Source organism: Desmodus rotundus, unplaced genomic scaffold, assembly GCF_022682495.2.
Source record: "Desmodus rotundus isolate HL8 unplaced genomic scaffold, HLdesRot8A.1 manual_scaffold_299, whole genome shotgun sequence".
NCBI classification, from domain to species: domain Eukaryota; kingdom Metazoa; phylum Chordata; class Mammalia; order Chiroptera; family Phyllostomidae; genus Desmodus; species Desmodus rotundus.
This window is the reverse complement of record NW_026527367.1, coordinates 21,240-48,714: the sequence shown is the minus strand read 5'-3', so window position 1 is coordinate 48,714 and position 27,475 is coordinate 21,240. Positions and strand designations below refer to the sequence as shown.

The window sequence follows — 27,475 nt, the reverse complement described above, 5'->3', positions numbered from 1 at the left end:
CCACAGTCACCCCCTCCTGAGCCCGCACCTGAGCCCGCAGGGTGCCCTCCCAATTCCCCAAAGGCCGCCGGGGTCTCTGGGACGGCTGAGAGTGGCCTGGGTCCTGCAGCTGCACGAGGGAGGGGCCCAGGATGAACACCTGTCCTCTGGCACCTGGAGGCAGCTTCCCGGGCCCGCAGCCGCTTCAGCACCCGGGGGCAGACCAAGGACCAAGAATGCTGGACCACCCGGAGGTGGCTGCCGGACAAACACCACGGGAGGGGGGACAGTCAGTTAAGCCAGGATGGCCTTCCTCCCACTGCACCCTTATACCCCTTGTGAATGTCCACGTGTGGCACTCCTCAGGGTGCTGAGAGGGAAGCATGAAGACAGGAGTCACAGCCCAGGAGGGTGGGGAGGGCCAGGAGCTGGGCCCTTCCCACAGGGGAGCCAGCCGGAAGAATGACAGGACGGTGTCCGTGAGCTTCATACTCCTAGCCCTGGGCCGCCCGCCATGCCACAGAGGCAGGGACCCTGCAGCACTCAAACAATCGGGCATCCAGGCCATCAAGCAACCAGAGCCACAGGTCCCCCAGCACAGGACAGCGGGACTGCCTGCCAGGTCTGCCAGAGGCCCCAACAGGCACGTGCCCGGGAGCGCCCCTCACCGGGGTCTCCATGCACACCTGGTCAGGCAGGCAGCAGATGGCTCCACTGCCCTGCCTCACCTTCGAGCTGTTACTATCACATGTCACACTCCCATCTGTGTGACAGAACCCACCAGAAACTACAACCACTGCTCCGAATGTCGGGACTGTTTCCGCTGGTCACACAGATGCTCCTCCCCGGAGCCCCAGTTCCCATCGGTCTGTGCTTCTGTCTGGGGCACGACCCTCTGGCCTCCGGCTTTGTCCGTGGCGATGAATTCTCTCCCTGTGTGTGTTTGTTCAGGATGTCTTCCCGCCGCAGTGATTTCCGAAGGACACTTCTACCGGGTATAGGACCCTCGGTTGGCAACTTTGTTGCAGCCCTTCGCAGTGTGTTGCCTGGAGCTTCCGCAGTTTCTGTTGGAAATCAGCCATCTGCTGCTCCTCTGAAAGGAGACGTTTCCTCTGGCTGCTAAGACTTATTCTTTTGTCATTGATTTTCGACAGTTTGACTATAATGTGCCCAGATATTGATTTGTTATTGTTGTTACTGATATTTCACTTTGGTTTCCATTCTGCATTGGGTTTATAAAGCTTCTCAAAACTTTAGATTGATGTCTTTCATCCGTTTTGGGGAAATCTCAGCTGTTGTCTCTTTGGATTCTACTCCTGCTTCATCTTCGCCCCTCTGTGCTCCGGAGCTCCAACGGCACCTCTCGAAACACCCTCACTGTGTCCACTGCTTCCCTGTCCTTACTTTTTCTTTCTTTCCTTTTCCTCTGAGCTTTGGCCTGGAGAGTGGCCTTTGCCGTGTCTTCCAGCTCACTCGCCCTCTCTCATGCCGAGACTGCTATTGAACTACCCGAGGAATTCTGAACTTCAGATACTGTATTTCCAGTTCCGGAGTGTCCACTCATTCTTTCTGAGAGACTCCAATCCTCTCGAAACGCTCCATCTTTTAATCTACTTTGTTCACTATTTCCTTGAATGTGTCGGTAACAGACATCTTCAAGTCCCCCTCTGATGACTGTGACATCATCTGGCTCTGCCGTTTGGCAGACTTTGCCACTTTCTTGGCGCAAAACACCGCTTCCCTCGGCTCAGCCTGTTTCTTGCTCCAGCGTTTGGGAAACGTGCCCGAGAAAACTCTGCAGTGAGAGCTCAGCTCGTCCCCCACGACTGCCAGCTTCCAGCCCGACCTGTGCTGGCGGCTCCCCACTGTGAGCCAAGCGGGTGAGGGAAGGCGGTTCTGCCCCGAGGGCAAGCCCAGCACAACCTAGTCCTGGTCGAAGCTGCAGGTTCCCCGAGTTTTCTTCAAAATGAATTAAGTGTTTTCTTTAGCACCTGAGTTATGTGAAGCTGCTAAAGCGGACCGTGATCAAAACAGAATTCTTGATGTTAAATGCCGTTGAAATGAGGAAATGAACATCCGCGAGGGTGTGGGGAGTCTTCATCACCACACACACGAGCACCCAAGTGCGGGAGGCTGCCCATCTACACCGTGTGACAGCGAAGGCCAACCCGAAGGAAGTGGCAGGGAGTGGACCCCAATGAAGGACTGACCCTCACTATCGAAGTCCTCTGTGTCGAAGAAAGATCAGTGTTACGTTTTCATAATCAACCAAAAACCTATCTTGAAATCAACCCCTGAGCATCGACATTTCCATGAGAAATTCAACAAAGATACGAAATGGGAAGTTCTCACGATGAATTCAGATGACCCTACTGAAATCCCGTATGCTGGGGGACCGTGCAGTTTTACGGGACATTGTGTTGGGTTTGAGGACAAACAGCTGTTTATCCTGAAAATGCTCCTTACGTCCGCTATTGCTTTACCATCCAGCACGGCCCTGTTTCTTCCAGGTGCAATGGAACCTGTCTAACCAGCGCCCTGTCTAACATTTTTCATTGACTTGAAAATGTGACCGAAGCCCTTCAGCCCAGCGGCGCAGAGACAGGCTCCAGATTCAGGTCTGCCTGCGGCCCCATCCCGCGCCCTCTGCCGGGCACCGGTTCCCCAAGTGTGCAAGTAAAAGTGGCACAGGTCCCACAGTCAACACCGTGCTGATGCACGGGGCGGCCTGGGAGTCAGGAATCCCTCCACATGGGCTCCTCCTGCCACAGCAACCTCACAGCACCAAGACCCACCGTGACAACAAAAAAAGAAAAGGAGGTCTCTAGAAATGACATTCAGAGGCCCATGGCCGCTTACAGAACCGGGGCCTTTCCGAACGGGCGAGGGGCACCCGCTGACCCATCGTTTAGCTCCAGGATACTCTGGAGCCGATTGCCCTGACAGCAACACCAAGTCTCTGAAAACCCAACTTCCCTCTGGCGTCAGAACCTGTCTGCTGATGGCAAAGCAGTGGCGCCAGGGCGGACCTGGTGCCGGGCCTGCGGACGGACCATGCCCGAGAGGGGTTGGGGTGGGGGCGGCCTCTCAGACTAGGGGGACACAGGTCTGGCCCAGTAGCCCACCCTCCCCCGCTGGAACACGCTCCAGAACCTGGCGCTGCTCACACGCTTCCTTCCTTCCTTCGACCCAGGTCCTGGAGTCCACTGTGCCACGGCCACCTGCCCCACTTGGCGAGCAGCCAAGAGAACCAGCGTCTAGGGAGGGGACGAAAGCGCAGTCTGGGTGACTCGTCAACGGCTCCACCCTTCACACTTGGAGAGAAATGCCGTGGGACTCGCATCGAGGGCATGGCGCTGGGCTTCACCCTCGGATCTTTCTAGAAAGTAACGGGGTGGAGCTACCTGGCCCCTCTCCCTGTGCGGGACAGCATGTGCCCCTGCCCCACCGCGCCTGCTCTGCCCCAGGGGTCGGCACAAACCCTTCGTGACCCAGTCGCCTGGAGTGCACTTGCCCAACGGGTGGGCGCCGAAACGTCTTCACCTGGCCGCCTGTGGAGGATTTGAGGTGATCACTCTAAAGACACAAATGGATGCCTAGTCCCAGTCCCATCCGCTGGTGGCCACCGGGACCTGCGTGCCAGGCCAGGCTGCAGTGGACGTCTGCTCCCGCATAGAGGTGCCAGTTTCCACGGGGCTCTCCCTGTGGGTCCTGCGCTGACTTCAGGTAGGGCTGTCAGGGCCCAAGCACTCTGGGCATGTCCAGCCGGGCCTGCCAGAGCGGCACTGGCCGCCCAGCCTGCATCCCACGCTGGCCCTTGGAAGCCCCCAGGCACTGGCTGCAGCTGAGTCCAGAGGAGGCCTCGCGGCTGAGCCCGGGTGTCCGTCCGCCTACAACAAGGGGCAGACCAGTTACAAGCTGTCGGGATGTGACAAAATCGAGAAACTAAGAGCAGACCCGCTTTGTGCCCCCCGTACTCACCAGGTGCCTGTCTGGTCACCAGCAGGAGGACATGCCACGCGTCTGGAAAGGAAGGCTACAATTAGTCGTCCGTGGACGGCGCGCAAGAGCAAAGTCCGCGTCCCCCCACACCGTCCTGTTGGAGAGGGCCACGGAAGTCAATTCCAGAATCCGGAGTGCGTGGTCAGCTCTTCTCAAAGATTTGTTTCTCCTCAGGGAGACAGACGGACCTGCCAGACTTTTCTGGGTATAAGATGCAGGAAGGGCGTGTCCGGGTCCGGAGTCACCGCAGGTCAGTGTGGACCCAGCTCCACCGGCCCGGTGCCAGGCTTGGTGTCCTGGACCCCCAGCTTCCTGACCCGGCTGCCTTTCTCTTGGGGAAAAATTCCTCTGAGAAGTATTTGCATTTAAGTACAACTACCAGTCTAACTTCATGTGGCCATGAGTGGGAGACTGTCCTTAGTGCAATGGCTGCTAACGGTGGCCTCCTGTGCGTGGGGAGAGCTCAGCACCGCTGGGCAGGTGTGCACAGGGGAGAGACACCAGCCGGCGGACCCACGTCCCACGCGGGCGTCCAGGCCGAGCCAAGGGTGGAGCAGCCGCTCTGTGACCTTGTCCCCCAGGTGACGTGGGCTGGTACCAGGCCCCGCGAACACGAGAAACAAGTGTCAGCCTGCAGGGAACAAGCAGCAGCTGGTGGGGCTTAGAGAGTTCTGGAAGCGCCGTCCTCCACCTCCCCATGGTGTGTGACGAAGCCCGGGTCCCGCCGGAGGCGAGCGCTGGGGCACTCTTCTCAGCATCCCCCCAGGGGTAGCGCATGACCTCTCCGGGGTCGGGGTCTCTCTCCCAGAGGGCTGTCACCCAGAAAGTCGAAACAGGTCATGAGGACACGGAACCCGTGCCCCGGGCCTTGAGAAAGGGTCTGAGACGCCGGTCCCAGTGTCGGGCTGGCCCCTTCTCCAGAAGCGGGCTCCGCCCCATCTGGTGACGACCCCTGGTTCCTTTTTTAACCGCCGGGGTAACGGCCCTCACATGATGACCTGAACAGGGTCAGCTGCAGCGGCTGCCAGTTGCGTCCTCATCCCAGAGCCCCGCAGACAGGCACACAGTAGCCCTGCTTGGTCGAAGGCGGTAAAACTGGCATTTGGGGGCTTGCGGACCCCTAGAATCCGTCCCCAGCGGGGATATAGCAAAGTCCGCACTGGGGGCGAAGGCTGCCAGACACAGAGAAGGTAGAAAAAGCCACAAATCACCCCAGTGAGTCATTCTTGGTGGCGAGGTCCTACCACCACGTGGGGGCAGCACAGACTGCTCTCATGTGCCAAGTGCAAACCGGCCGGGTCCGGAGCAGCTGGGAGGAGACCGGAGACATAGGGGCAGGGAGCTGAGGAGTGGAGACAGCAGAGGGTGCTGGAGACCAGGAACTCTCCACAGCCAAACATGCCCTGTGGCATCCTAACCTGCCCTTCATCACCCACAAAGCTTGTCCGATTGTCCCCTCAGCTGCATGTCCAGCTGCTGGATATGTGGATTGTCAATTCCAGACTCGCAAATGCCCTGGGGCGACCTCCTTTAACTGCCCAGGATCGGCACAAATCCCACAGTTTCTGCCGAGACGCAGCCTTGATTTCGGAGGGGGCGCTGATCAATCGCAGCGCTTGGCTTAGGTGTTCGACGTTTCCCAAACACAGTTCTGTTTTAAATTCGCAATAACGGGGCAAGATGCGCCACCCCCATTTTTCAGATGCAGAAAACGAGGCCTGGGCGTGTTTTTAAAAGCACGCCCAAACCAGCGCCCAGCAGCCCCGGGTCTGACCCACGGCCAAGCCCCAGCCCCCAACCCTGCGCCCAGCTTGGCAACGGCTCTTGATTCAGAGAAATAAAGGGAACACACACATCAGTTTTGGTCTTTATTAGCCATAGCAGTTCTCATCATTCCAACACAAAACCTTAAACATTTCAGAGAGCATGAAAACAAGGTTATAAGAATACTGGTTTTTCAAGTAAAGGCGAAAACAAAGACACACGCCCCTAGTCCCCAACACCCAGGACGCTGGCGGCTCTCCCTTCGCCCCGTGGGGCTGAGGTCCCCCCACATACACCCCCTGTCCCTCGCACCCAACACACTCAGGCCCCGGGGCCACCGGGTGGGGCAGCTCGCACACTGTCTGCACTCAGCACCTCCCTTCGGGGTGTGTCCCGTCCCCCATGAACAGCAACAGGCCCTGCTGGCTCCCACCACACTGACCTCCAACCAGACACCAGGTGTCTCTTCCTGGTGACCGCTCTTTGCCACAAGTGTCCCCACAACGGCTCCTCAGAGCGCCCATGACGTGGACAGCAGTTCGCTCACGGGCCAGCATGCAGTGGGCTCGTGGGCGGGGGGTGGACAAGCTCCCACCCTGTGTGTGCTGGGAGGGCACCCCGAGCCCCACCCAGCCAGTCGCATGGAGCCCCTGGAATTCCTCGATGCAAACTCGGGAGACGCTGACGGTGCCAACACAACACCCAGGCCCTTTGTCCCCGTCCCTGCGCAACCAGCACTATCTCGGGCAAACAGAGCCAGGGGACGCGCCCTGGTTCCAGCTTCCTCCCATCTCTCCCCACGCAGAAGGAGTCTCGGCACCGGGGGGTGGGGGGGGGCGGGTGCCGGCAGAGGGAGCCCCAAGTCCTGACTCACACAGGCGCCCCGTCCCGGCCAGGCACCAACCCCATGCACCTCTGAGCTCCAGGGAGTTTTGGGCCTCAATTTTCAGTAGGAAACGTCTGAATCAGCACACACTGCCCCCCACCCCTCGCCCTAACGACCACACGACCTCCCCCACAGGCCTCGGGGGTCTGGGGGTGCCGAGACCCACAGCCGGCTGCTGGAACCACGCACGACACCCACACCCACCACCTGCCGCCCTCTGCTCCTCTCACACTCGGCATCAGGGTGGCAAGGCCGCGGCCCGCACTTACGGGACAGGGAGTGGGCGCCCTTGGGCAGGTACTCCAGCAGCAGGGAGCTGTCGTCCCCAAGCATGTCCGCCTTGAGTGACAGCAGGCTGTTCTTACTCATGAGTGCCGCCCTCAGGTTGGCCACTGCGGTGGCCTGCTGCAGGGCCTCCTCCTTCTCAGGGGTGAGGGGCGGGCCCAGGTAGCTGGCTTCGGCCCCCAGGAGGCCCTCATCCCCCGGGCCGTAGAGATCGGCCCTCTCCCCTCGGCTGTCAGAGCTGCCGGCCTCGGTGACGGTGACGGTCAAGTCTGAATCTGGGGGAGGAAACAAACAGGCGGGTCATTTCGAGACTCTCCGAGCGGGAAAGGAGTGAGCGAGGGCAGTGAGCTTCCAGACCGCCCGCTGCCTGGAAGGTCCCCAAGGTCAAAGACACGGTCATGACTGGAGAAGTCATGGCCAAGGCCTCAGGCAGGGGCTCTGTGGGGGACAACAGGGCCGCCTCCAGGCGGAGCACCACAGGCTATTGTGAATCTGCCCTGTTGCCACCTCCGTGACACTGCCCAACTGCCCTGGGGACACCCACCAAGGACTTCAGCACAGCGAGCCTGCACTCCAGCAACTTTAAGTGGGATGCAGAGAAGGGCCCTACAGCCCAGAGCAGAGTTGTCACAAAACGCAAGGGAACGTCTGGGCGTCTGCCGTCCCCCGCCGTGAAACAAGCCACACCTGTGGCTGCATTTCCACAGCCCTGGCGTCCTTGTGCCGGGCACCCCGGTCACAGGCATGCCCCGCAGGCCTGGCAGGAACAGTTACCATCACATCCTAAGGTAAGGATGACGTGGTTCCGATGAAACCTCAGAGCCTCCGGTCTGTTCTGAAGGCTGGGAATGCAGAGTGACAGACGAAGGCGTGTCACGTCCCTGAGTGCTCCTTAAAATCGGGGAGGCGTGCCCAGCCCCCTGCAGGGCACCGCCCACCACTGGGCGCTACTACTCGCTGCCCTGTCTACTCTGGCATTTACTTTTGGAAGTGGGGGCAGAGCTGGCCCTTCCAGAATGTACTATTCTTCAAATGAGAACGCAGAGTGAAGGTGGCCAGAGGGAGAGTGTCTGAGGCCGACGCAGCGGAGGGGGCGGAGGGGCCACGGAAGGAAGGGACAGAGGAGTGCAGGGACCCAGGGCAGCCGTGGGATGGGCCCGGGGCAACGTGCAGACAGCCCATCTGGGACTCGGTGACCCAGGCGTCCAGGCAGTGAATCCGGAGGCTTCTCGCTTTCCCTGGTCCCCTGGGTCACAGCCTGCGTTCCGAAAGAGGAATTTAAGGTAGTGATGTCAGAAATGAAGTTCTACAAGCAGAACAGGAAGTCGCAGGCAGAGTCCGTATCCCACTGGTCTGCGAGCAGAGTTTGACGTTCTGTGAAAACCACGCAGGGGCTGTCACTAGGCCACCACCGCGAAGAGGCTGACACCGTCGGAAACGCTCGGGGGGGGGGGGGGGGGCGGGCTGCGAGCGGAGCGGCCCACCCTTGCTCACACGAAGACGCATATGCCACGCGCACACCCCTGCTCAGGGAGCCCACGTGGCCCCGAGGCCCTCCCGACCCACCCGGTGCCGGCCCCAGACATGCCGTCGCGGCTGCACCTCGGGCGTCTGTCTCCCAGAGTGCTCTGCCAGGGCAGGCCGGTCCCTGGGAGTCCCAAGTGCCTGGATTGTGGTCGTTTTCCGTCCACTTTTTAAGTAAAGTTTATGAACTTTACCACTGTAACCATCCACTCTGCCTGCCACCGTCCCCGCCGTCCCGTCCAGGACTTTCTGGTCTCAGGAAACCAACGCTCTGCCCCATAACCCTCAGCCCCGGCCCCTCCCCGGCCTGGCGCCCGGCAGTCCACTCTCTGCCCTGTGACTCTGGCTTCTTCGGGGCCTCCTCCGAGCTGAGTCACACGGTCTTGGTCCTTCTGTGTCAGCATCACCCCCTCGGGGCTCATCCGCACACAGGTTCCAGAGTCTCCCTCCTCTGGACAGCTGCAAAATGCCCTGGTGTTTTTTATGGTAAAGGTTTTATTTATTTATGTTTAGAGAGACGGGAAGGGAGGGAGAAAGACTGAGAGAAACATCAACGTGTGGTTGTCTCTCGAGCGCCCCCTACTGGGGACCTGGCCCGCAGCCGAGGCATGTGCCCTGCCTGGGAATTGAACCGGCGACCCCTTGGTTCGCAGGCCGGCACTCAGTCCACTGAGCCACACCAGCCAGGGCCACTCTGTGTTATTTCTGACCACTGATTATTAACGTAGCCCTGGCTGAGCAGCTCAGTTGGTTAGAGCGTCGTCCCGAAACGCCGAGGTTTGCGGTTCAGAGATTGCCGGTCAGAACAGATACGAGAACCACCAGATGAATTCCTCAGTGAGTCCCAACAAGTCCGTTTCTCTCTCTGTCTCCCTTCCTCTCTCCGTCTAAAATCAATCAATAAAATATTTAAAAACCACACAACTGATTGTTAATCAACAATCGTCTCAAAACGATGCTCTTTGCTTGTAGTTCTCAAGTTGGCTGCTCTGGCGATGGTCCCAGAGGGGCTGGTGGGGGTCACAGTGCAGGGGGCTGGGGGCGGGGCTGGACGAAGGGCAGGAGGGACCATCCCTGGTGGTGGCCATGGCCTCTCCCCTGACCACAGGGGTGAGGCCTGTGTCAAACTTCCCACACTCACCCTCTAGCATGGTGGTTTCACCTAAAAAGACAGATGAGGGGCAATGCAGCGGGGGGTGCGGGGCAGTGAGCCAGAGTGCAAGCCAGAGACCGCGGTGGCGCGACCCCTTCGGGGAGAGCCTGACCCGGACGCTCCGCTCCCAGGTGTTCACGCAGAGAAAGGAAAACGCACGTCCGCAAACCAGGCCGGCCAACGGCGTCCACAGGAGCTTCACTCGTGATGGCCAACCCTGGCAAGGGCTCCGCGTCCGGGGACAAGAGGCCGGGTCAACAAACACGGGTGTGTTCGGGCAGCAGAACTCGCGCCACAACCGGCAAGGTGTGTTTAGCCCGAAAGAAAGCACTCCGAATGCTGATGGGCCCCAGGGTCACCACGGCGGAGGTCTGACACACAGGGGTCAGAGTGGGTGGGCAGCCTGCAGGACTGGATGCCAGACCCCCGTCCGTCGCCCCAAACCATGTGCGGTGACCCCGTGATGTGTCCCTCTTGGGGAAGAGCCTCCGCGACCCTAAGCAGGCCGGAACTAGAACATCCTGTTCTCTGAGATGCAATAAATCCTTAATAAAAACAAAGGGACCTGCACTGGGGAGCCCACCTCACGCTCCCAAACCCCGGGACGGAGGGGCAGGTGGGCAGCCGGTAGGGCGGCAGGAGCGGGCAGACCATCCCACGCGAGCTCACAGCCGCACGCCCTTGTCTTAGCAACTGGGAGCCATTGAACGGGAGTCGCTCACAGTTGCCTTGGAGACCAAGGGATTTCAGGCGTTCACAGGAGTATGTGGCAGAAGTCACTTGTTGGATTCTAAAAACACCTTCTGCTCGGCGAGGGCATGTAAAACCGCAGACCCGCGGCTTAAGGAGGCTAGTGCCTCTCAGCATGTCTGTCGGTGGCCTCTCCCATCTCAAGGCCCCCAGCATCACTGCCCACGGGTGAGGGGCCACCAGGGCAGAGGGGCAGACGCTCTGCACTGACCACCTCGGCCGCTTCGGCACCAAGCCTCTGCCCTGGTCACTCACCACGGAGTGCTGCGGGCCGGGCTCTTGTCAGGGCTGGTGGATGACTCCAACCAGAGCTGGGGCAGATGGGGACACCATTGTCCCTCTCCCAATTGACAGCTAGTAGGGGGACGGGGGCTTTTCTATCAGCTCAGACGCCCAGGCTTCCTCTGACCCAGTTCAGTCCAACTCCAGCGGTTCTGGGGGGCAGCCTGTAGGGACAGCTGCCAGGTCTGCAGTCGTGTTTGGGTGTCTCAGCTGTGAGTGGTTACTGGCAGCCAGGGGGGGAAGCCAGGATGCTGAGGACATCTCAAGACGCCCCAGGCATTCACCGCCCCCCCCCCCCCCCCCCCCGGGCTGAGAGACCCTGGCTGAGAGACCCTGGCTGACCGTGAACTCGCAGAAACAATGAGTAGTCCCGGGCTATGCTATCTCCTGGGCTCTGCTGTCCAGTGAATACAGAGTTGCAATTTGGGGATAAAGACAAGTTTGGGAGAAGAGTTAGTGTAGCCCCACAAAAAGTGAGTGTAATTAATGCGGATGAATTGTACACTTAGAAATGGTTAAAGGGGTGGCGCTGACGGTATGTGTATTTTATGACAATAACAAAAACTACGGTGCATGGGGCCGGATGTGCCCTTCCTACTGAGGAGAGTGTGAACGGGGCTCCCCAGGGGCCCTGGGAAGCCTTCCGGGCAGGACAGCGGGTGCCCCACCAGCACACGGCATGCTTCGTACTTGTGACATTTTTCAGGGATTGTCACCCCACGGTTTGCTGCCTTCCATCCACTTCCATCCACTCACTCGGCTGACTTCCTGCCTTCTCTCTGGACAGGGCTCTCCACATGGACACTTGCTGAGAGGCCTCTATCCCAACCTGGACCAATGCTGGGTGGTCCCTGAGCCCTACCCACAGCCCCAGAGGCCCCAGGGTACTTGTTCGCCCAACTGCCACCGAGAAAGGCTCCAGGAGACCATCGTCACCTCCAGAAAGAGCAACATTAACTTTGCTGTTTACTCGTCTGACAGACGGATACAAAGTATCAGATGATACAAAATACCGTCCAGAGGGTGATAACCAGAGACACAGCAAAGCCTAGAGCCCCGCACTATGTGGTGAGCCCAGCGACCATGAGAAAAAAACACCAGGGAAAGCCGCCGGTGTGAGCCTGGGAACGTGTCGCTTTGTCTACACCACATGCCACCACGGGCCGCCACTCAGTGTCCCAGCGCCCCCACCCCCCAGAACAAAGAAAAGGCTTACTTGAGTCGCGAATGCTGAACGGCCACCCGGACGTTGGCAGGAAGGATGGCACCGGGGAGCCGGCCCGGCTCTCGTCCTCCACCTGCTGTGTGATGTGCCGGACAGTCTCTTTGTTTTTCCGGTTCTTCCTTCGGCCGGTGGGCTGCCAGCCGTCCGCTCCGGCCTGCTCGGGGAAAGAGTTCTGGGGCGCCCCGTCCCGGGTGGAGGGCGGCTCGCTGCCTCCGTAATGAGGTGGTGAGATCTGCTCCTCCTTGATGTGCAGCGGCCCATAGCCCAGGTCGCCCGGCCACAGCGACTGTGCAGTCAGGTCGTCAGGGCCGTCGGCCTTGGGCTCCTGGTCCTCCTTGCCGTAGCTGCTCCCTCCTTCGTGGCAGCTGGCGATGGCCGAGTCCCCGGAGGAATTGGTGGGGCTCGCGCGCCGTGCCAGCCACGGGGAGATGCTCCTTCCGGCCATGACGGCAGAGATGAGCGCGTCCGCGCTGCTGCCTGGCGGGGCGCCCATCTCGAACTCCGAGAGCTCGTCCGAGGCATCCGGCTTGATGCTGATGTCCAGGGCGGCCTTGATGAAGTCGTGGCATGCCTGCACGATGTCTGTCATCTGCAGGAAGCTGGCCGCGGACATGACCTCGATGACGTTCCGGCTGGTGAGGGCCAGGTGGGCGGAGTACATGAAGTCGATGATGGCCTTGAAGCCCTGGGCCGTGACGATGTCCAGGTGCGTGACCGTGGCCGGCTCGGATGTCTTCTGCACCTGGCAGTACAGCGTCTTGAAGTACCGGCTGCTGCCGAGCAGCACGTTCTTGTGGGCCTTGAAGACCTTGCCCTCGACCACCACGCACACGTCACACAGCACGCCGTGCTGCCGCTGCTGGTCCAGCTCGCGCAGCAGGTGCCGGTAGTGGGACGCGATCTCCATTTCTTCCTTCCGGTTGTTCATCGGGAAGCCGGGGTGCTGCCTCTTCTACAGACCCTGTGGGGACAAGAGGGGACAGTTACCCACACGCGGCCAACACTGCAGAGCGCGGGACCCACGGGGGCCTGGCCGCGATCACAGTCGGGAAGGAAAGGGAGGTTGTGGCTTAAGGCTTGGACCTGGATTTCTGGACAGAATCCCACACACACAGCAAACTCGCCGAACAAAAAGCAAATGTCCCAGAAACAGGGAAGACGCCCATCAGTAGTTGAACCAAAACGGAAAGACCTGGGTATCCAACCTGCGTCCTCATCCCTCACCCCTGAAGGGACATCCTTCGAAACAAGCAAACGGAAAAGAAGGGTGTTCCACGGAACGTCCTGGAGCAACAGGGTGCAAACCGCTGTCGCAGCCGTCCCGACCTCCCGATGCACCGGGCGGGGAAGGCACTGGCACCCCCAGGTCGCCCTGGTAAAGCCGCGTGGTCCCCTAAGCTCTCTGACCTGGTGCCCCTCCCACCACGCGATCCCCCGCGATCCCGGCCGTGTCTTTCAACCTGTGTGCCTGGTCCTCTCACTTCCCTGCCTGCGTCCGTTTCCCAGGGACGAGATGCCGCAGACCAGCCGGCTTAAACAACAGAACTTGGTTCTCGCATCACCTGGAGGCCTGAACCGCAGACCCAGGTGTCAGCAGGGTCAGTCCCGTGGACGACTTTGAGGGAAGACACATCCCAGACTCTCCAGCTCCCACTGGTGGCCGACACCCCTCGAGGTTCCTTGGCTTGCAGACACACCTCTCATTCCTGCCTGTCCCAATGTCCCCTTCACCGGTTGTGCAGGGTCAGGGGCCACCTACTCCAGCGTGGCCTCCCCTTAACTAATTACGTCCAAGTGGTTTCTGGCTACGTGACCAGAGAGTCAAGGCTTCGGGCTCTGTGTTCAAAGGAGGAAGTGTGGGTTTCGGGATCCGATTTCCTCTATGAATAAGTCTCTGCTTGCCAGTAAAATAGATCCTTTAAGAATCAGGAAGATCGCCGAGAAGGAAAGAAAGCACGGTGCCGCTTTTTCCAAAAGGACCTCAGAGGCTTGCATTTCACAGTCACTTCCACTCGCACAGCACGATCTGAAATAGTCAGCCGCTTCAAAGCCAGCTCGCCCTCCACAGAGGTTCAGCGGCAGGAAGACAATACAAAGTCCAGCAGCGGAGGCGCTGCTTGGACACTGAAAAGAAAAGCAATTTATAACAGCGGCGATCCAAGTGGCCATGTCTGCCGGGGAAGGGCAGCAGCTGCACTTGTGTTTCTGTGGGGGATCTCTCGGCGTCGGGGGATGTTCGTGGGGTGCGGCCCACCTGGCCACCACAGGACCCTAAAAATGAAAGCACCCCGGGCAGCACTGCCGGTCACACAACCGCCAGCAAGGGAGTGTTTGCGTGAGACTAGAGCATGCTCACAGCGTGAGGGCAAGGACGCGGAGCACCTGCCCTGCCTGCTGGGGTGCACTACATGTTAGAGGCACGCCTGCGTGCAGGACACACCTGTCCAGAGAACGCACACCCGCAGACACACACCTGTTTACCAGGTGCACATGGGTTCACGGGAACACCTGTGGGCTCACACCTGTGGGCAGACACCCTGACCATCATCTGCTGCATGGAGCAGAGGCCCCTTCATGCATTCAGAGGGTCAGGTGCAGCACCCCTTGAGTAAGGGGCCCTCTCAGAGATGCAGATGCCACATGGCGGCAAGGTGAGGCGCTCGGCGCTGGGTAGGACCAAGGGCCAGGGGTACCTGTGGCCACACAGGCGCCTGAGACTGCACAGAGGCGAGGCCCGCACCTCTGTGCTGCTCCCAACACCACCTCTGCCTGTATTTCCTCTGCGGGCTCTCTGTTTCACGTACACCTTGCTTGTCTGAAGGTGCTTCCGTTTCAGCCAGAATCCCCGTGATGCAACGGGAATCCCAGCGTTGCGTAGGGCGGAATGGGGCTTGGGGCTGGTGAGGGGCCCATGCCCGCTGTGGACAGCCAGGCACACGGTGACGACGCCTGTGACCAGTGACCGTGTGACAAAGGGGTTCTGGCGCGGGCCTGTCCCGTCGGGGGCCGGGCTCCGTGCCTGATGCTCTTGGTGCCCCTTCCAACAGCGAACACTCTGTGCTCGAAGCCCAGGTCAGTCGCCGCATTGCAAACTGCGCAGGAACCACGAAACTGGGAGAGGACTGCGTCGCCCGCTGCCCACTGTGCTCCAAGCCTCAGTTCCGGCAGCAGGGCAGGGTGGTTTTTCCTTCCATCCCCAAGGTGCTCTGCCAGGAAGGTGGTCTGTCCTGGTAAAAATGTAAAATTGGCCCTGGCTGGTATGGCTCAGTGGACTGAGTGCTGGCCTGCAAACCAAAGGCTCACCAGTTCAATGCCCAGTCAGGGCACGTGCCTGGGTTGCAGGCTGGGTCCCCAGTAGGGGGTGCTGGAGAGGCAACCACACATTGATGTTTCTCTTCCTCTCTTTCTTCCTCCTGTCCCCTCTGTCTAAAAATAAATAAATAAAATCTTCTTAAAAAAAATCAAACTGTGGGTGCACTTCAGGCCTCACATCCCTGTCGCACCCAGGCATCCTGGGGCCCCCCACTGGTGGCCAGCTCCACCCCGGGGCCAGTCACAGTCACTCGCACCAGTCTGGAACAACTCGCCCTGGCCGGGTGGCTCTGTGAGAGCGTTGTCCCAATACACAGGGGTTGTGGGTTTGATCCCCAATCACAGAACGTACAGGAAGCCACCAATGAATGCATCAGTAAGTGGAACAAACACATCGATGTTTCTCTCCTCTCTCTCTCCAAAAATCAATCAATACATTTTTAAGAAAAGGAATGAGGGACGACCCACAAGATGAGAACATCCCTCTCACACCAGACTTCACCTCACCTTCCGGCCCCTGGGTCTGCCCTCTGCGTTTCAGGCAGGCCTAACTTATTTGAAACATTCCTTAAGATGTAACCCAGCAGTCACGTGTTTTAGAGTGGGAGACCCACACACTCAGCACCGCAGGCAAAGTGTCCGACCCACCGGAGGCCCAGCGGTAGCCGCAGCCTCCCTGGGAGGAGACGTCGGGCCGAGTCTCCCTCCCCGCTCTGAAAACTAGCCTTTGCAATTATGTTGGTGAGATTTCTTTTTTGAGACTGGGCCACATTTTGAGCAGACACTTCCCAAAGAAGCCACACAAATGGCTGAACACGGGAGATGCCCCGACCCCTGTGAGGCTCCAGGTGGCCGCACCGCTGCTGCCCTCTGTTCCAGCCCAGCATCCCTGGCACTAGAAAGCCACCCAGCGGAGCCCATCGGCCACAGAACCCCAAGACAACAAACCTGTGTCTGGGGGTGCAGGAGACACGGGGGGGGGGGCAAGTGATGGTGAGACAGAGCAGGGCCAGTGAGAGACCCTGAGACCAGCCACCAAGGCAGGGAACCCAGAGACCAGTGCTTCGAGGGGACACAGAAGACCCCCAGCGCAGCCACCAGCAGTGGCCCAGGCGTCCCTGCTCAGGTCCTGGCACACAGGAGAGTGGCTGGGGGCCCCGGGCGCAGCGCAGGACCCGGCAGGGCCAGGAACTCCGCGTGCGTCCACCTGAGGGCCAACCCACGGAGGCAGCTCTGTGCACTTCCCGTTTCTCTGCTTCCGCTGGTGGGAAGTCGGTCTGGGGGAATTTCTTTGTTTTCTGGGCTGGGAGAGAGAAAGGGGAAGAAGCCGCCCCTGCACCTAGGCGCCCGGGCGGCCCCTGCACACCGTCCGGTCTGGACCTTTGGTCTCTGAGCCGCGCTTGGTCGTCACGGGCATGACCCTCACATTGGCTCATCTGCTGACGCACGAGGCAGACAGAACAGATGCGCTCACCCCACGGGGAAGATCTGCAAAGGCCAAGTTCCCTGTGGAACCCACGGGACACTGCCTGCCCCCCAGGAAGTTTCCAGCGCCCCTCCCCCGCGTCTGGGAGCCCCGGCCAGGCCCACCTCTCAAGGCCAAAGAGGCTCAGGGCTCACTCTCGGAGTCACCAAAAGTATAGGGACTTTTTTTTCCCCCTTTTCCATTAAACATACAATACTGAAATCCTACATTTTAAACTCAAGAACTATTTTTTAAATGCCCCACATTACATGCTGGTCGAAGAGGGGCAGCAAATTCCTGATCCTCGGATGTGGGCTTGACGGTGGGTGGTGAGGCTGTGTGCCCCCCACCAGCCACTGACCCGGTGACATCCCAGCTCTGAGCCACCAGGGGGTGTAACAGTTTGGAGCGTGACACCACTCATGGGCTTGGGTGTCCTGGCCGGTTGTAGCCCACACCAGTGTCAGGGGAGGGACGCAGAGACACTCGTTGCTGTGGGCTGAATCACGTCCCCAGAAAAGACACGTTGAAGTCCCAGCCCCGGTACCTGTTGGGAATGTGACCTTATTTGGAAACAGGGTCTCTGGGGACGTAAGGAAGGTGAGATAAGGCCGCAGCCCGGCAGGACTGGCCACGCACGGAAAGTGGGCCTGAGTGCAGAAGCCACGTGAGCCAGAGGCAGCGGGAGAGGTGTGGCCCGTGACCCCACCCACCCACCCACCCAGGACCAGGGACACTGGGCGGCTGAAGAGGCGAGAGGGACCCTCCCCGGAGGCTCAGGAGGGAGCGATGGCCCACCTTGACTTCGACTTCTGGCTCCCAGAAGGGCGACGTGATACGTTCCGTGTGGTCCTTTTCACACATCAATTTTAGAAAAAAATTTAAATTTTCTTAGAAAGCACATAGGCTCAACAAGGCAGAAAAGCCATTTCTGGGGATTTTAAATCTGAGATATCCCGTGACTGGAAATGCTAACGCCACACCTGTGCCCCTGCCTGCAAGAGGAAAAGACTCTAACAGGAAACAAAGGCAGTGCCATCGAGCGACAGGGAGCCTTTCCTGGTCTTTCCAACGCTTTGGGGAAACCCTTTACAGCAGCGGAAAGGCTGCGAGGGCGACTCAGAGCACCCGGGGGCCACCTGTGTCCACGTCTGCCGTGTCCAGCAATCTGTGGGAGCCTGTGATCAGTCCTTCGTTCTTAAAGGCGGAATCCCTCGAACACAACACTCCTGGGTCCCGGTCCCGGTGAGGAGCTGCATGCCACGTGGGCCAGGCACCTGGCAGTCTCGGGCACCAGGTCTGCTTCAAACCGAGTCGCACCTCTGCTCCGGGGTCCAGCCAAGCTTTGGCCTCCAGCGTGACATGTCCCCAATGCCCACTGTCATTTCCTCTCAAGGACGGATCAGCCGGGGCGGGGGGGCGCACAGAAACTGCCTGAGCTGCACCAAGACCTTCTGTAGGCAGATCCTACCTCCATCACTCAGGCTGCCGCCTACATCGACCTCAACTACATAGGCTCAGCAGCAACCTTGTCCAACGGGGCCCTGACACCTGGCAGCCAGCTGGGGACCCGAGGCAGGGACTCGGGGTAGACACGGGAGGCCATGGTGGGGCTGACCAGGCTAGAGGTGAGCGCCAGTGTGGGGTCACCTGGACCCACAAGAACTCAGCCTAGAGGGCCCTCAGGGGAGGGGCCGGGTCTTCCTCTCTGGTCAAGGTTCAGGCTCAGGTCCTGCTCAGATGCAGGGGAGGGCCAGGGGGTTGAGGGCACCCTGTCCCCCCACTGCCCCACCATGTGATGGAGACAGAGCCACTCCCTGGGAAAGCCCCTTCTATAAATGCTGGTCTGGGACGGGCTCCAAGGAGCTTTAAGAAATGAAACTCCATGATTCAGAGGAAAGACTGGGACCTGCCAAGACTTGGGGACGCACAGGGGATGCACCAGGGCGGGCCACCCGCTACTCTAGGGCCACAGGGCACACGAGGGGCTCCCCATGCCCTACGGACTGGTGGCCACAGCACGCTGCAGGAAATGGGCCCTGCAGATGCCAGCTCAGCCAGGCAGCCAGCTGGGAGGGAGACTCGAGTGCCCTGGGCCCCCCACCAGCCTAGGGCCCCGCTGCACAGTCTTGGGGTCATGCAGTCCAGTACACGCTTGCTGGGGTGATGCGGGGTGCGTGCCCTAGACACCAGCATGGTCCCTGTCACCGAGCCCTGATGGGGAAGGAGCTCCCGAGGCTGCTGACACGTGGAAGGTCTGGACCACGTGCTGGGCAAAGCCCTCCTTTCTCCTGCTTTTAAAATCAAAGTTAATGTTATGACATTAACCAAGGGAAATGTACTAGAATCCGAGAAAAGAGTTCAAAGGAGAATCCGCATTCTGAAGTTGGCCAACATTAATGTCATGTCCTAAAAGTCCTACGAGGGTGGGAACGTGCCCCAGGGGACAGCACACCGCCCGTCTCCCTGGCACGCAGAGGCAGCGGTCAGCGGTCAGCAGGTCACAGACTGCGTCTCCGGCTGCACCAAGGAGACACCAGAAAAATGGGGATTTGTTCACAGGGGTTTCCAGTGCTGCCACTCACGAAGGCAAAAATTGAGACACACGCCGAGGCCCGACAGGAGAAAGCAGCCCGGACTGTGGCACATCGCACCTAAACAAGGCCCAGCTGCAGCAATAAAATGCCGTCGATGCTGAGGCGTTTACAGGGGGAAAATGGGCAGAAATCAGAGCAGAGAGCAGGTGCCCTGGGGATAGGGCTCAAACCCCACTTCCCTGTCATTCCTGAAACTGCAGGATGACAGCCACGGCTGGCGAGGGGCAGGGCAGCGCTGCAGGACGCCCACATCCATGGCCATGAGGGAGCACTTGGTATAAACACAGGAAATGCAAACAGGCGCCAACTTCACTCCTACTGGGGTGCCTCTGAGCGCAGGGACACCCTGGGGGCTCTGGGCTTAACTATCAGGGACCCTCCTGACAGGACAGCAAGTGTCCGGTGGCCTCCTTGAGTCCCCAGGAGGAGAGAACACGGACCTCTCCTCCTCTGTGTCTGATGGGCACAGAGAGGCTGCCAAAGCTCTGGCGCCAGACTAACTTCTAAAGACCGAAGGGAAACCCCTCGGGGGCATCGCCCTGCAAGTGTCTCCCAGAAGCCCCTGGGCGGCGGCCACGGCTGCCATGGCCACCACAGGACACCCCACTCTTGGTGCTGCTTCAGGCTGACGAGTTTCAGGCGCGCCGCTCACATCGTGATTCGATGGGTTAAGTGCCCTGTGTTACTAAAGCAGGAAGAAAGTTCTCCATGTTTTTGAAGGGGGTGTTTCCACAGCTGTGACCCTTCTGGGAAGTTCAGAAAAGAGGCCACAGGTCTCACCAGCTGCCCAGGGACAGAAAAGGCCCTGGTATGACCTGGTGGGGCAGGCGGGCACAGGTGCCCAGAGGAGGGCCCCTCCTGCCTGCACCGCCCCTGTGGACGCCCTGGGCCCACCTCAGCTTCTCCCCACCCGGCCACTGCACCCCTCTCCACAGCAGGGGTCGCCACCTGTCTCCGCCCCGTCACCTCCCGCACGGGAACAAACGACCCAGTGGACCCTAATCCCATGGGGCCGGCATGCTTCTAGGAAGGGGAAACTGGACACGAGAAGAGGCCAGGAGAATATGGCAGGAGAGATGGGCACTGTGTCCACAGGCCCAGGGACACCCAGGACTGCCGACCGCTGCAGAGGCCAGAAGAGGCAGGAAGGACCCTGCCCTGGAACCTTTGGGGATGGTGTAGCTCTGCCAGGCTGCTGGCTGCTGGCCTCCCGAGTGAGAGAATGAATCTCCACGGTTTAAAGCCACCAGGTGCGTGTGGTGCTCGTTACAACGGCCCTGGGAAACTCCGGCCCAGAGCCACCTGACTCACCCTGGCTGCTGCGCCCAGGCCAGAGGGCCAGTCCTCAACCAGTGGCCGTGATGGGGAAGGTGCCTGAGCAGGAGGCAAGTGTGGGGCTCGGGCCCTCCAGACGCAGCTCAGCAGGGAAGGGCGAACCCTCCGTACCCTGGACCCCCAAGGGGTGGTCCACATGCCACAGCTGCACTGAGAAACGGCTTCTAGCCAACTTGGGGACAAACGTCTATCCTAGTGGTCCCCTGCTTATTTTAGTGGGTGCCAAGAGAAATCGAACCACGACCTCAAACTCATGACTCCATGGGTAGTCTTGCTTCCTAACACAGGGCAGAAACAGAGTCAGATTGTGCTGAGCGACATTAAGCAAATAGGGGCGGCGCTGCGGCTTCCCCCCCGGGACCCCACGTCCAGTGACCTCGGAGGAAAATGAGCGACCGGGACACGTGGGTCTCTGACACCGCACCCTCCCGGGAGCAGGTGCGGGGCCCAGCGACGGTGTCTGACCCATCCTCACACGCTTCCTGCCCTCGGGGCACGTGTGTGCCCCGGACACATTCTCGACTCATTTCCACCAGGAGAATGCTGCTTATCTCAAAGAAGCACGGCCTCTCGGGCCACGCTGGGCCACAGACAAGGGCGCCTCTGCCTCCCTTTCGCTCCAGGGCTTCTCGTGTCTGGAGTTCCCACCACGCAGAACAACGCATTAGTATCAACGCTGAGCAGCACGCCAGACGAGGAGGCGCAAAAACATTTAAAACACCGATGTCTTACCCTGGCCAGGTTGCTAAGTGAGTTGGAGCGTCATACCCGTAAACAGCAAGGTCTCGGGTTCAACTGCCCGGCAGGCACAGCATGTGCCTGGGTTGCTCTCTCCCATTGATGTCCCTCCCCCTCTCTCCTTCCTTCCTGTCCCATCTTTATTAATATGTATGTCCCTGGGTGAGGAAAAAGAGTAATAAAATCAAACAACGCCTGCCAGCACCCCAAATGTTGACTGCACTGTCCAGTGAAATTCAGGGAGTGACGGTCAACCCGCCTTTCAAAGGGACCGTCGGACGGTGTCACATGTTCACTCCGGTCACTCTGCCAACGAGGAAACACAGGGAAAAAAACGGGAACGTCAAGACGTCCCCAATGCTATGGCGCCCCAGAGGCCCGGCAGGCCGTCGCAGACGCAAGGTCACCATTCCTGCAGACAGCAGGGAGTCTGCTGATGATTTCTGGAAAGTTCTTCCAAACAGTCAGAGGCTGCAGAAGTCTGTCCAGAAGGAAAGCAGTGAGACGCTACCGGTGCGTGCTTCTGTGTCAACCCAGACTGCGATGTGGCCACGTCCTCACGGAAGCCCCACGTTCCTGAGGTCACTCACGTACGGCCGAAAACGAAAGCAAAAGTGGTCACAAGGATGAACAGGCCCTGTGAGCACTGCGGTGCTGGACAGAGGCCTTTACGGAGTCTCCCTCACTCCGGGCAAGAACTTCAGCTCTGGTTTGACAAGGGCCCCCACCTGCCCCGCCTGGGCTCCCCTTTGGAAATCAAAAACGAGGGATGCACACACGCTCGTCACAGTCACCCCGAGTCTGTGAGCCTGTGTGACACTGCGGGGACGTCCCCAATGTGAGAAGATCCTGCGGCGGCCCCCACACTTGCTGATGGGGCACCTGGTCTCTGGCTCGGGAGCCGGCAGGGACTCCCATCCACAACTTTCTCTCAGCTCAGAAGGTCTGGGCGGGAAAGTCACCACCTCTAACTGTCACTCAGCAGTGAGTTCTCACCCTGAACACCCTGGGACAGGCGGCGACCACATTCCAGCGAGAGTGGAAGCCCCGGGGCCCCTCCAAGCACGAGCCTCTGACCACTTCACCCTGAGCCTCCTGCGCCGACCTCCCCTCCTGAGTCTGCAAGGCTGCCCCGTGGTCACGACACCTGAGACCACACAGGCCTCCTCCCGGGTCCCGTGGGCACCGTCCCTGTGTTGGGCTATGCTTGGACACCCTCGCCTCGCACTCTGCTCCCTGCCACGCGGGCGGCCAGTGGGTCATGTGTATGTGTTTCTAGAAAGCCTAAAAACACTGTCCCCCACCCTCCAGACACCAAGGCCCAGCCTGCCATTTCTTTATAGCCCAACGCAGCCCCTGAGCCGTCACTTCCCAAGGGCTGGTTTCCGGAAGTCCGCCCGCAGAGCGGCAGCCCACCCTCGGGTGCAGGTGTGGTTCAGCGGGCTGCTAGTTCTTCTGCCCCGTTAGGAGTCTTCACCTACTCTCCACACCCCGGGCATACCTGTGCAACTGGGCACTTGTCATGGACCCTCCCATGGCCGGTGGCCCACACTGACAAGCCCGGCGTGCCCGTGGGTGGGACACAGCATCAAACTAGGATGGCGGGGGGGGGGGGGGATGTCACCGCTGTCACGGCCTCAGACCTCAAAGCCACAGTGAGCGCAGGGGACAGGAGAACCAGGATGAGGACAAGACGACCGTACTTCAAAGACTTCCAGAGTCTGTGGCCTGAATAGAGCTTTTTCATCACGCGTTCATTCCCGGCAGACGGGCTGCTGAGGTGAACGCGGAGCAACAAGAAGACTTTCTTTTTTCGGGGAGGGACGCTCACTGGGGAAGTTTCGGTGACCTGCCGTCACTCAGCTGACTTCAGGGTAAGGTGTGACAAGTCAGAGAGGAGAAAGGAGAAAGCCTGCGTTTTTCTGCACATGAGGTGGCCAGGAGCACAAGCCCCCAGAGCAGGGGACCGCTGAGGGACTGGGCGTGGCGCGAGAGGACCGATGGTCTCTACAACTCCCCTGTCCCAGCCGAGAGGGCACCTGAGCACAAGGCGCCTGCAAAGCGAGGATGTGGCGCCAGTTCACGGTCTCCCGGAACTTTCTGCACGCCGAGCACTAAGTGGGTCTCCTAGCTCCTGGAGGCTGGTCTCAGACCTCTGGTTGCGAGCGAAGTGTGCGTGCCGCTCCGCTGTCCCAGAAACACAGACCACGGGGACAGACTGGCCCAATTTCCCTTAATTTGAAAAACCCCACGGAAGGACAATGTTGGAAAGTGCACTCTGTTAAAATTTAATTCAGCTTAACGTGTTTGTAAATAATACATCACCCAGCAACAACAGGCTGTCACGCCGCACAGTATTTCCTCCAGGTCCTTGGCCTCGGCCTTTCGGTGAGAATGTGCAGCCGAGGAGCATGGGGTGTCCTGGGGGCCAGGGGTCACCCTGAACCTGGGTAACGGAGCGAGGACACAGCAGGCAGCCAGCGGTCAGCCGGTCCTGTCACCGCAAAGGGGACGTGGGCTGAGCTCTGAGCAAACACAAAACAGCTAAACCTGAACAGAAATGATCTCATCTAACTAAAACACACTCCTCACACCTGGGATGCCGATAAGACGCTTCACTGACTTATCCTGAAGCTGGCGTTCAGGAGCGGCTGGACTTGGGGTTTCTCAACAGCCTGGTGCAGCACCTGCCACCTCCCCCAAAGGGAACTCTCCCAACAGCCCCTCCCTGTCTTCCCTTCAGTAAGGGATGTGAAAATAATCACTGGCTTTTTAGGGGACACAGTGTTTAAGTTCCCCTTCAGCCTTCAGTAACTTCTGCCGAAGAATGCCTTGCACTCGCTTAATCCTTTCTGGAATAACAAGGGGTCCCAAAGTTTCAGTTCAAAGTGTCTCAAAGGATCAGAAAATACACCCAAATGCAAGAACTCTGCTTTGAAAAAAAAACCATTGTTTACTCCATTATTCATGTGGAAAAGCCTCCCATAAATTTCCTTCTGACGAACGAACAAACTATTTTCCACTCTCGCGGAGTGGAAATTTTACCTTGCGAACGGCAGAGGGGCTAACGAGAGAGAATCCACAAGTCTGTTGCCCAAACGGGAAGTTACCTCTGATAATAAATCTAACATGAAAGATTCTACAACTGATACAATTTTACAACGCGCGGGCGTATTCGGTACACAGGTGTCTGCGTCCAGCCTTTGCTAGACGTGTTGCCTAATTAGCATTTCTTTAAACAATGCTGGTAACAACAATCTTGCCACTGTAATCCAGGACAAATGCGTCGCTGAGATTCTGGCAGGGAAAGCAGGAGGAAATTCGCTGAGAATCTCAGTCAAACTTTCTTTTGTTTATATTTCCTCGGTGTCAGAACATATCTGTTCCTGGCCCGTTCGGTTTCTTCCCCGGGCTCCTTGCCTTGGTCCAGCCCTATTGTGCGTGGTCCGTTAAGCCTACACAGAATGAATTTGCTAGCGGGGCTGGGGGCACCCCAACTAGCCAGAGCCCTCTCCGGGCGTAGAAAATTCCCCATTTGCCATCGGGATTGAGTTGTCACAACGACTCGCACTACCCCGTGAAACTGACATGTCTATTTACAGAGAAACAAAGACGCCGCTCGCCACGGACCCTGATCTCTCTACGCGCCTCGTCCGCTCCGCGCGCCCCTTGCCGCTCCGCGCGCCTCGTCCCCTCCAGCTCGTCCAGGCGCTCGGCCCCGAGGCCCCGGCGCCCAGATTCAGCCGGTAATTAAAATGGAGACGAGGCCAGTGCCCGGCTTCAGGGGGAGACAATGACCCCAAGACAGGGCACAGCGAGGGGAGCCGCCCGCACCCACCTCCCGCAGTTGCGACTCTTGGCAAACTCGGTGCGGGCGGGTCCGGGTGCGGCTCGGAGGTGCGGGCGGGGGGCGCGCGGGGCGGCGCGGGTGAGGGGCGCCAGGACGCCCCCGGGCTGTCTCCTGGGGCCGGGCGTTGACGCAGCAGAAATTACCAGCTGGAAAATTCCCCTTTCGGAGGTGTCGGGGGAGGGACCGCGGCGGCGGCGGCAGGAGGCGCCCGGGTCGAGGGGCGCGGGGCAGTCCCACCGCCGCCGCCGCCTCCGCGAGCCGCCCTGCCGGGACCCCGCACCGCCCCCGCCCGCCCCGCCCCGAGACTCCTGTGCTCGGAGACCGGGCGGGACGGGCGGTTGTAGCTACCGGCGCCCCCGAAGCCGCAGCCGGGGCGCTATGATCGCCGCCAGGAGGGCGCCCCCGCGGGGTGGGGCGCGGCGGGCGCTGGGCGGCAGGCGGCGGTGGCGCGCCCCGGCTCAGAGCGGCCCCGGCTCGGAGCGGCCACGATCTGGCCCCCGCCCGGCCCCGCCGCGATGCGCCCGCCGGCCGCGCGGACAATGAGCCGGCGCTGCTTACCTGTGACCCCATGGGGCGCGGGCGAGGGCGGGCGCTGCGGCCGCCGGACCCGGAGCCGGTGATCGCCGCCGCCGCCGCCGCCGCCGCCGCCGCCGCCGCCGGGCGAGCGCTGCGTCCAGGCGGGTCGGAGATGCGCGCTGGCCTCAGCTGCTCCGTCCGTCCGTCTGTGCGTCCGTCCGTCAGGCCGGCGCGCGCCCCCGCGCCCGCTCCAACCCCGCGGCCCCCGCCGCCCGCGCGCGCGCGCCCCGCCTGCGGACCCCGACCCCGCCCCCGGCGCGCGCCCGCCGCTGCTGATTGGCCCGCGCCGCGCCCCGGCCGCGGCCACCGCCCCGGGCCCCGCCCCCGCCGGCCGGGCCGCGCGCCCCGCTTCTTGCCTGGCCCCCTGCTTCGCGCGGCGGAGCGAGAGGGGGCGCGGCGGGGGTCGGTCCTCCTCCGGCCCCCCTGTGGGCGGCCGGACAGCGGAAGTGCGGGCTGGAGCTCGCTGGGCATTGTGGGAAGCCCCCTCTCCTGGGCAGGCGGGGGGCGGGGGCGGCGCGGCGTGGGGTCTTCGGGCACCCGCGACCCCTTCCGCAGGGCAGAACAGCAGAGACCACCCCCCGGGCTGGGAGACTCGGGTCAGGGCGAGGGCCCCCAGCATCTGTCCGACTGTGCACCCTGGCCCTGCCCACGCGCCAGCTCTTCGGGGGCGCGCGGGTCTCCGGGCCACAGGCTGTCCCCGCGCCCCGACGCGCAGTCGCGCGGCGCGCGTCTCTCAAACTTCGAGACTTCGCCCGCGCCCGGGCGGCTCTACGGGCCCGGCGCTGTGCGACGCGGGCAAGGACACAGTGCTCCCTCGGCCCTGCGCCCTCACGCAGTCGGGAGCCTGGGCACCAAACGCCTGCGCCTTCGGGGGGCCCCCGGCCCACCCAGGGAGAGGCGCACCTCGGGGAGCGGGCCACGTCACTGCACGTCACTGGGGCTTGGGTTTGGCCAACTTAGGAGCACTGGCGGCCACGCGCGATGATCCTCTCGGCCGCTTCGTCTGTCTGGTGGGGTTACTGGCCCGGCACCCCCCGCAGGCGATCACCGATCACGACTCGTGCTGCCCGGGATGGGCCCTGGGCGTCCCTCCTCCCCTAACTAACACTGTCCTCGAGCCCTCGGGCGGGCGTAATGGGAATCGTGGCCCTGCATTCCTGGCTGGCCTGTGCGGGGGCAAAGGCCACCTCGCTTCCTCTCCCAGGGGCGGCGGTGGGAAGGGAGGTGAGCCTGTGGCTGGCCAGCCGCGCAGGGGAGTCGAGCAAGACCCAGCCATCCAATGGGGAGGCGCCGGGAGCCGTCTGCGCCCTGCCTCCCTGTGGGCCCAGCGCCGCGGAATTCCTCGGGAGGTGGGAGGCGGCGGGCCATTACGGATGCTTTCTCTGGATGTGTAAGGAGGCATTCACTGGGCTGCAGGGAGAGGGCAGGTCGGGTGGGGGTGGGGGCGGAATTCTCCTTGAGTGAACAAGGGCGAACGTTGGCCCGGCAGCCAGCGATGAGAGGCTGGGACACTCCCTCACGGCTGGCGGTGCCTGGAAATGGCTGTGCAGACCGGCACTGCCGGCCCAGGAGCCAGTCCCTCCAGGCCTTCCTTCCCGAGGACTGTCTCAGTCACAACCTCGATGTCTGGAATGGCCTTCAGGCCCCAGTTTCCTAGGCCTTTGGGAGGGGGCCTGGGCACAGCCACCCTGACAAGTGGCTGCCTCTAGGCCTCCAGGAGGGCCACCTGCCTCCTCCCTTTGACCGGACAGC

General features: G+C 60.7%; 1 protein-coding gene across 1 annotated transcript in view; it reads right to left on the bottom strand.

Annotated features, from left to right (window-relative positions):
- The window catches only part of ZBTB46 (zinc finger and BTB domain containing 46), a 32,413-nt gene extending 6,490 nt beyond the window's left edge, over nucleotides 1–25,923 (bottom strand). Inside the window, exons 1-3 of the mRNA XM_053917800.1 lie at nucleotides 25,706–25,923; nucleotides 11,842–12,811; nucleotides 6,901–7,191 (exon numbers count right to left, since the gene is read on the bottom strand). Coding sequence (XP_053773775.1) covers nucleotides 6,901–7,191; nucleotides 11,842–12,778 — 1,228 coding nt within the window. The 5' untranslated portion in view covers nucleotides 12,779–12,811; nucleotides 25,706–25,923. The remainder of the gene's footprint in view (nucleotides 1–6,900; nucleotides 7,192–11,841; nucleotides 12,812–25,705) is intronic.
- Nucleotides 25,924–27,475: the final 1,552 nt, after the last annotated feature.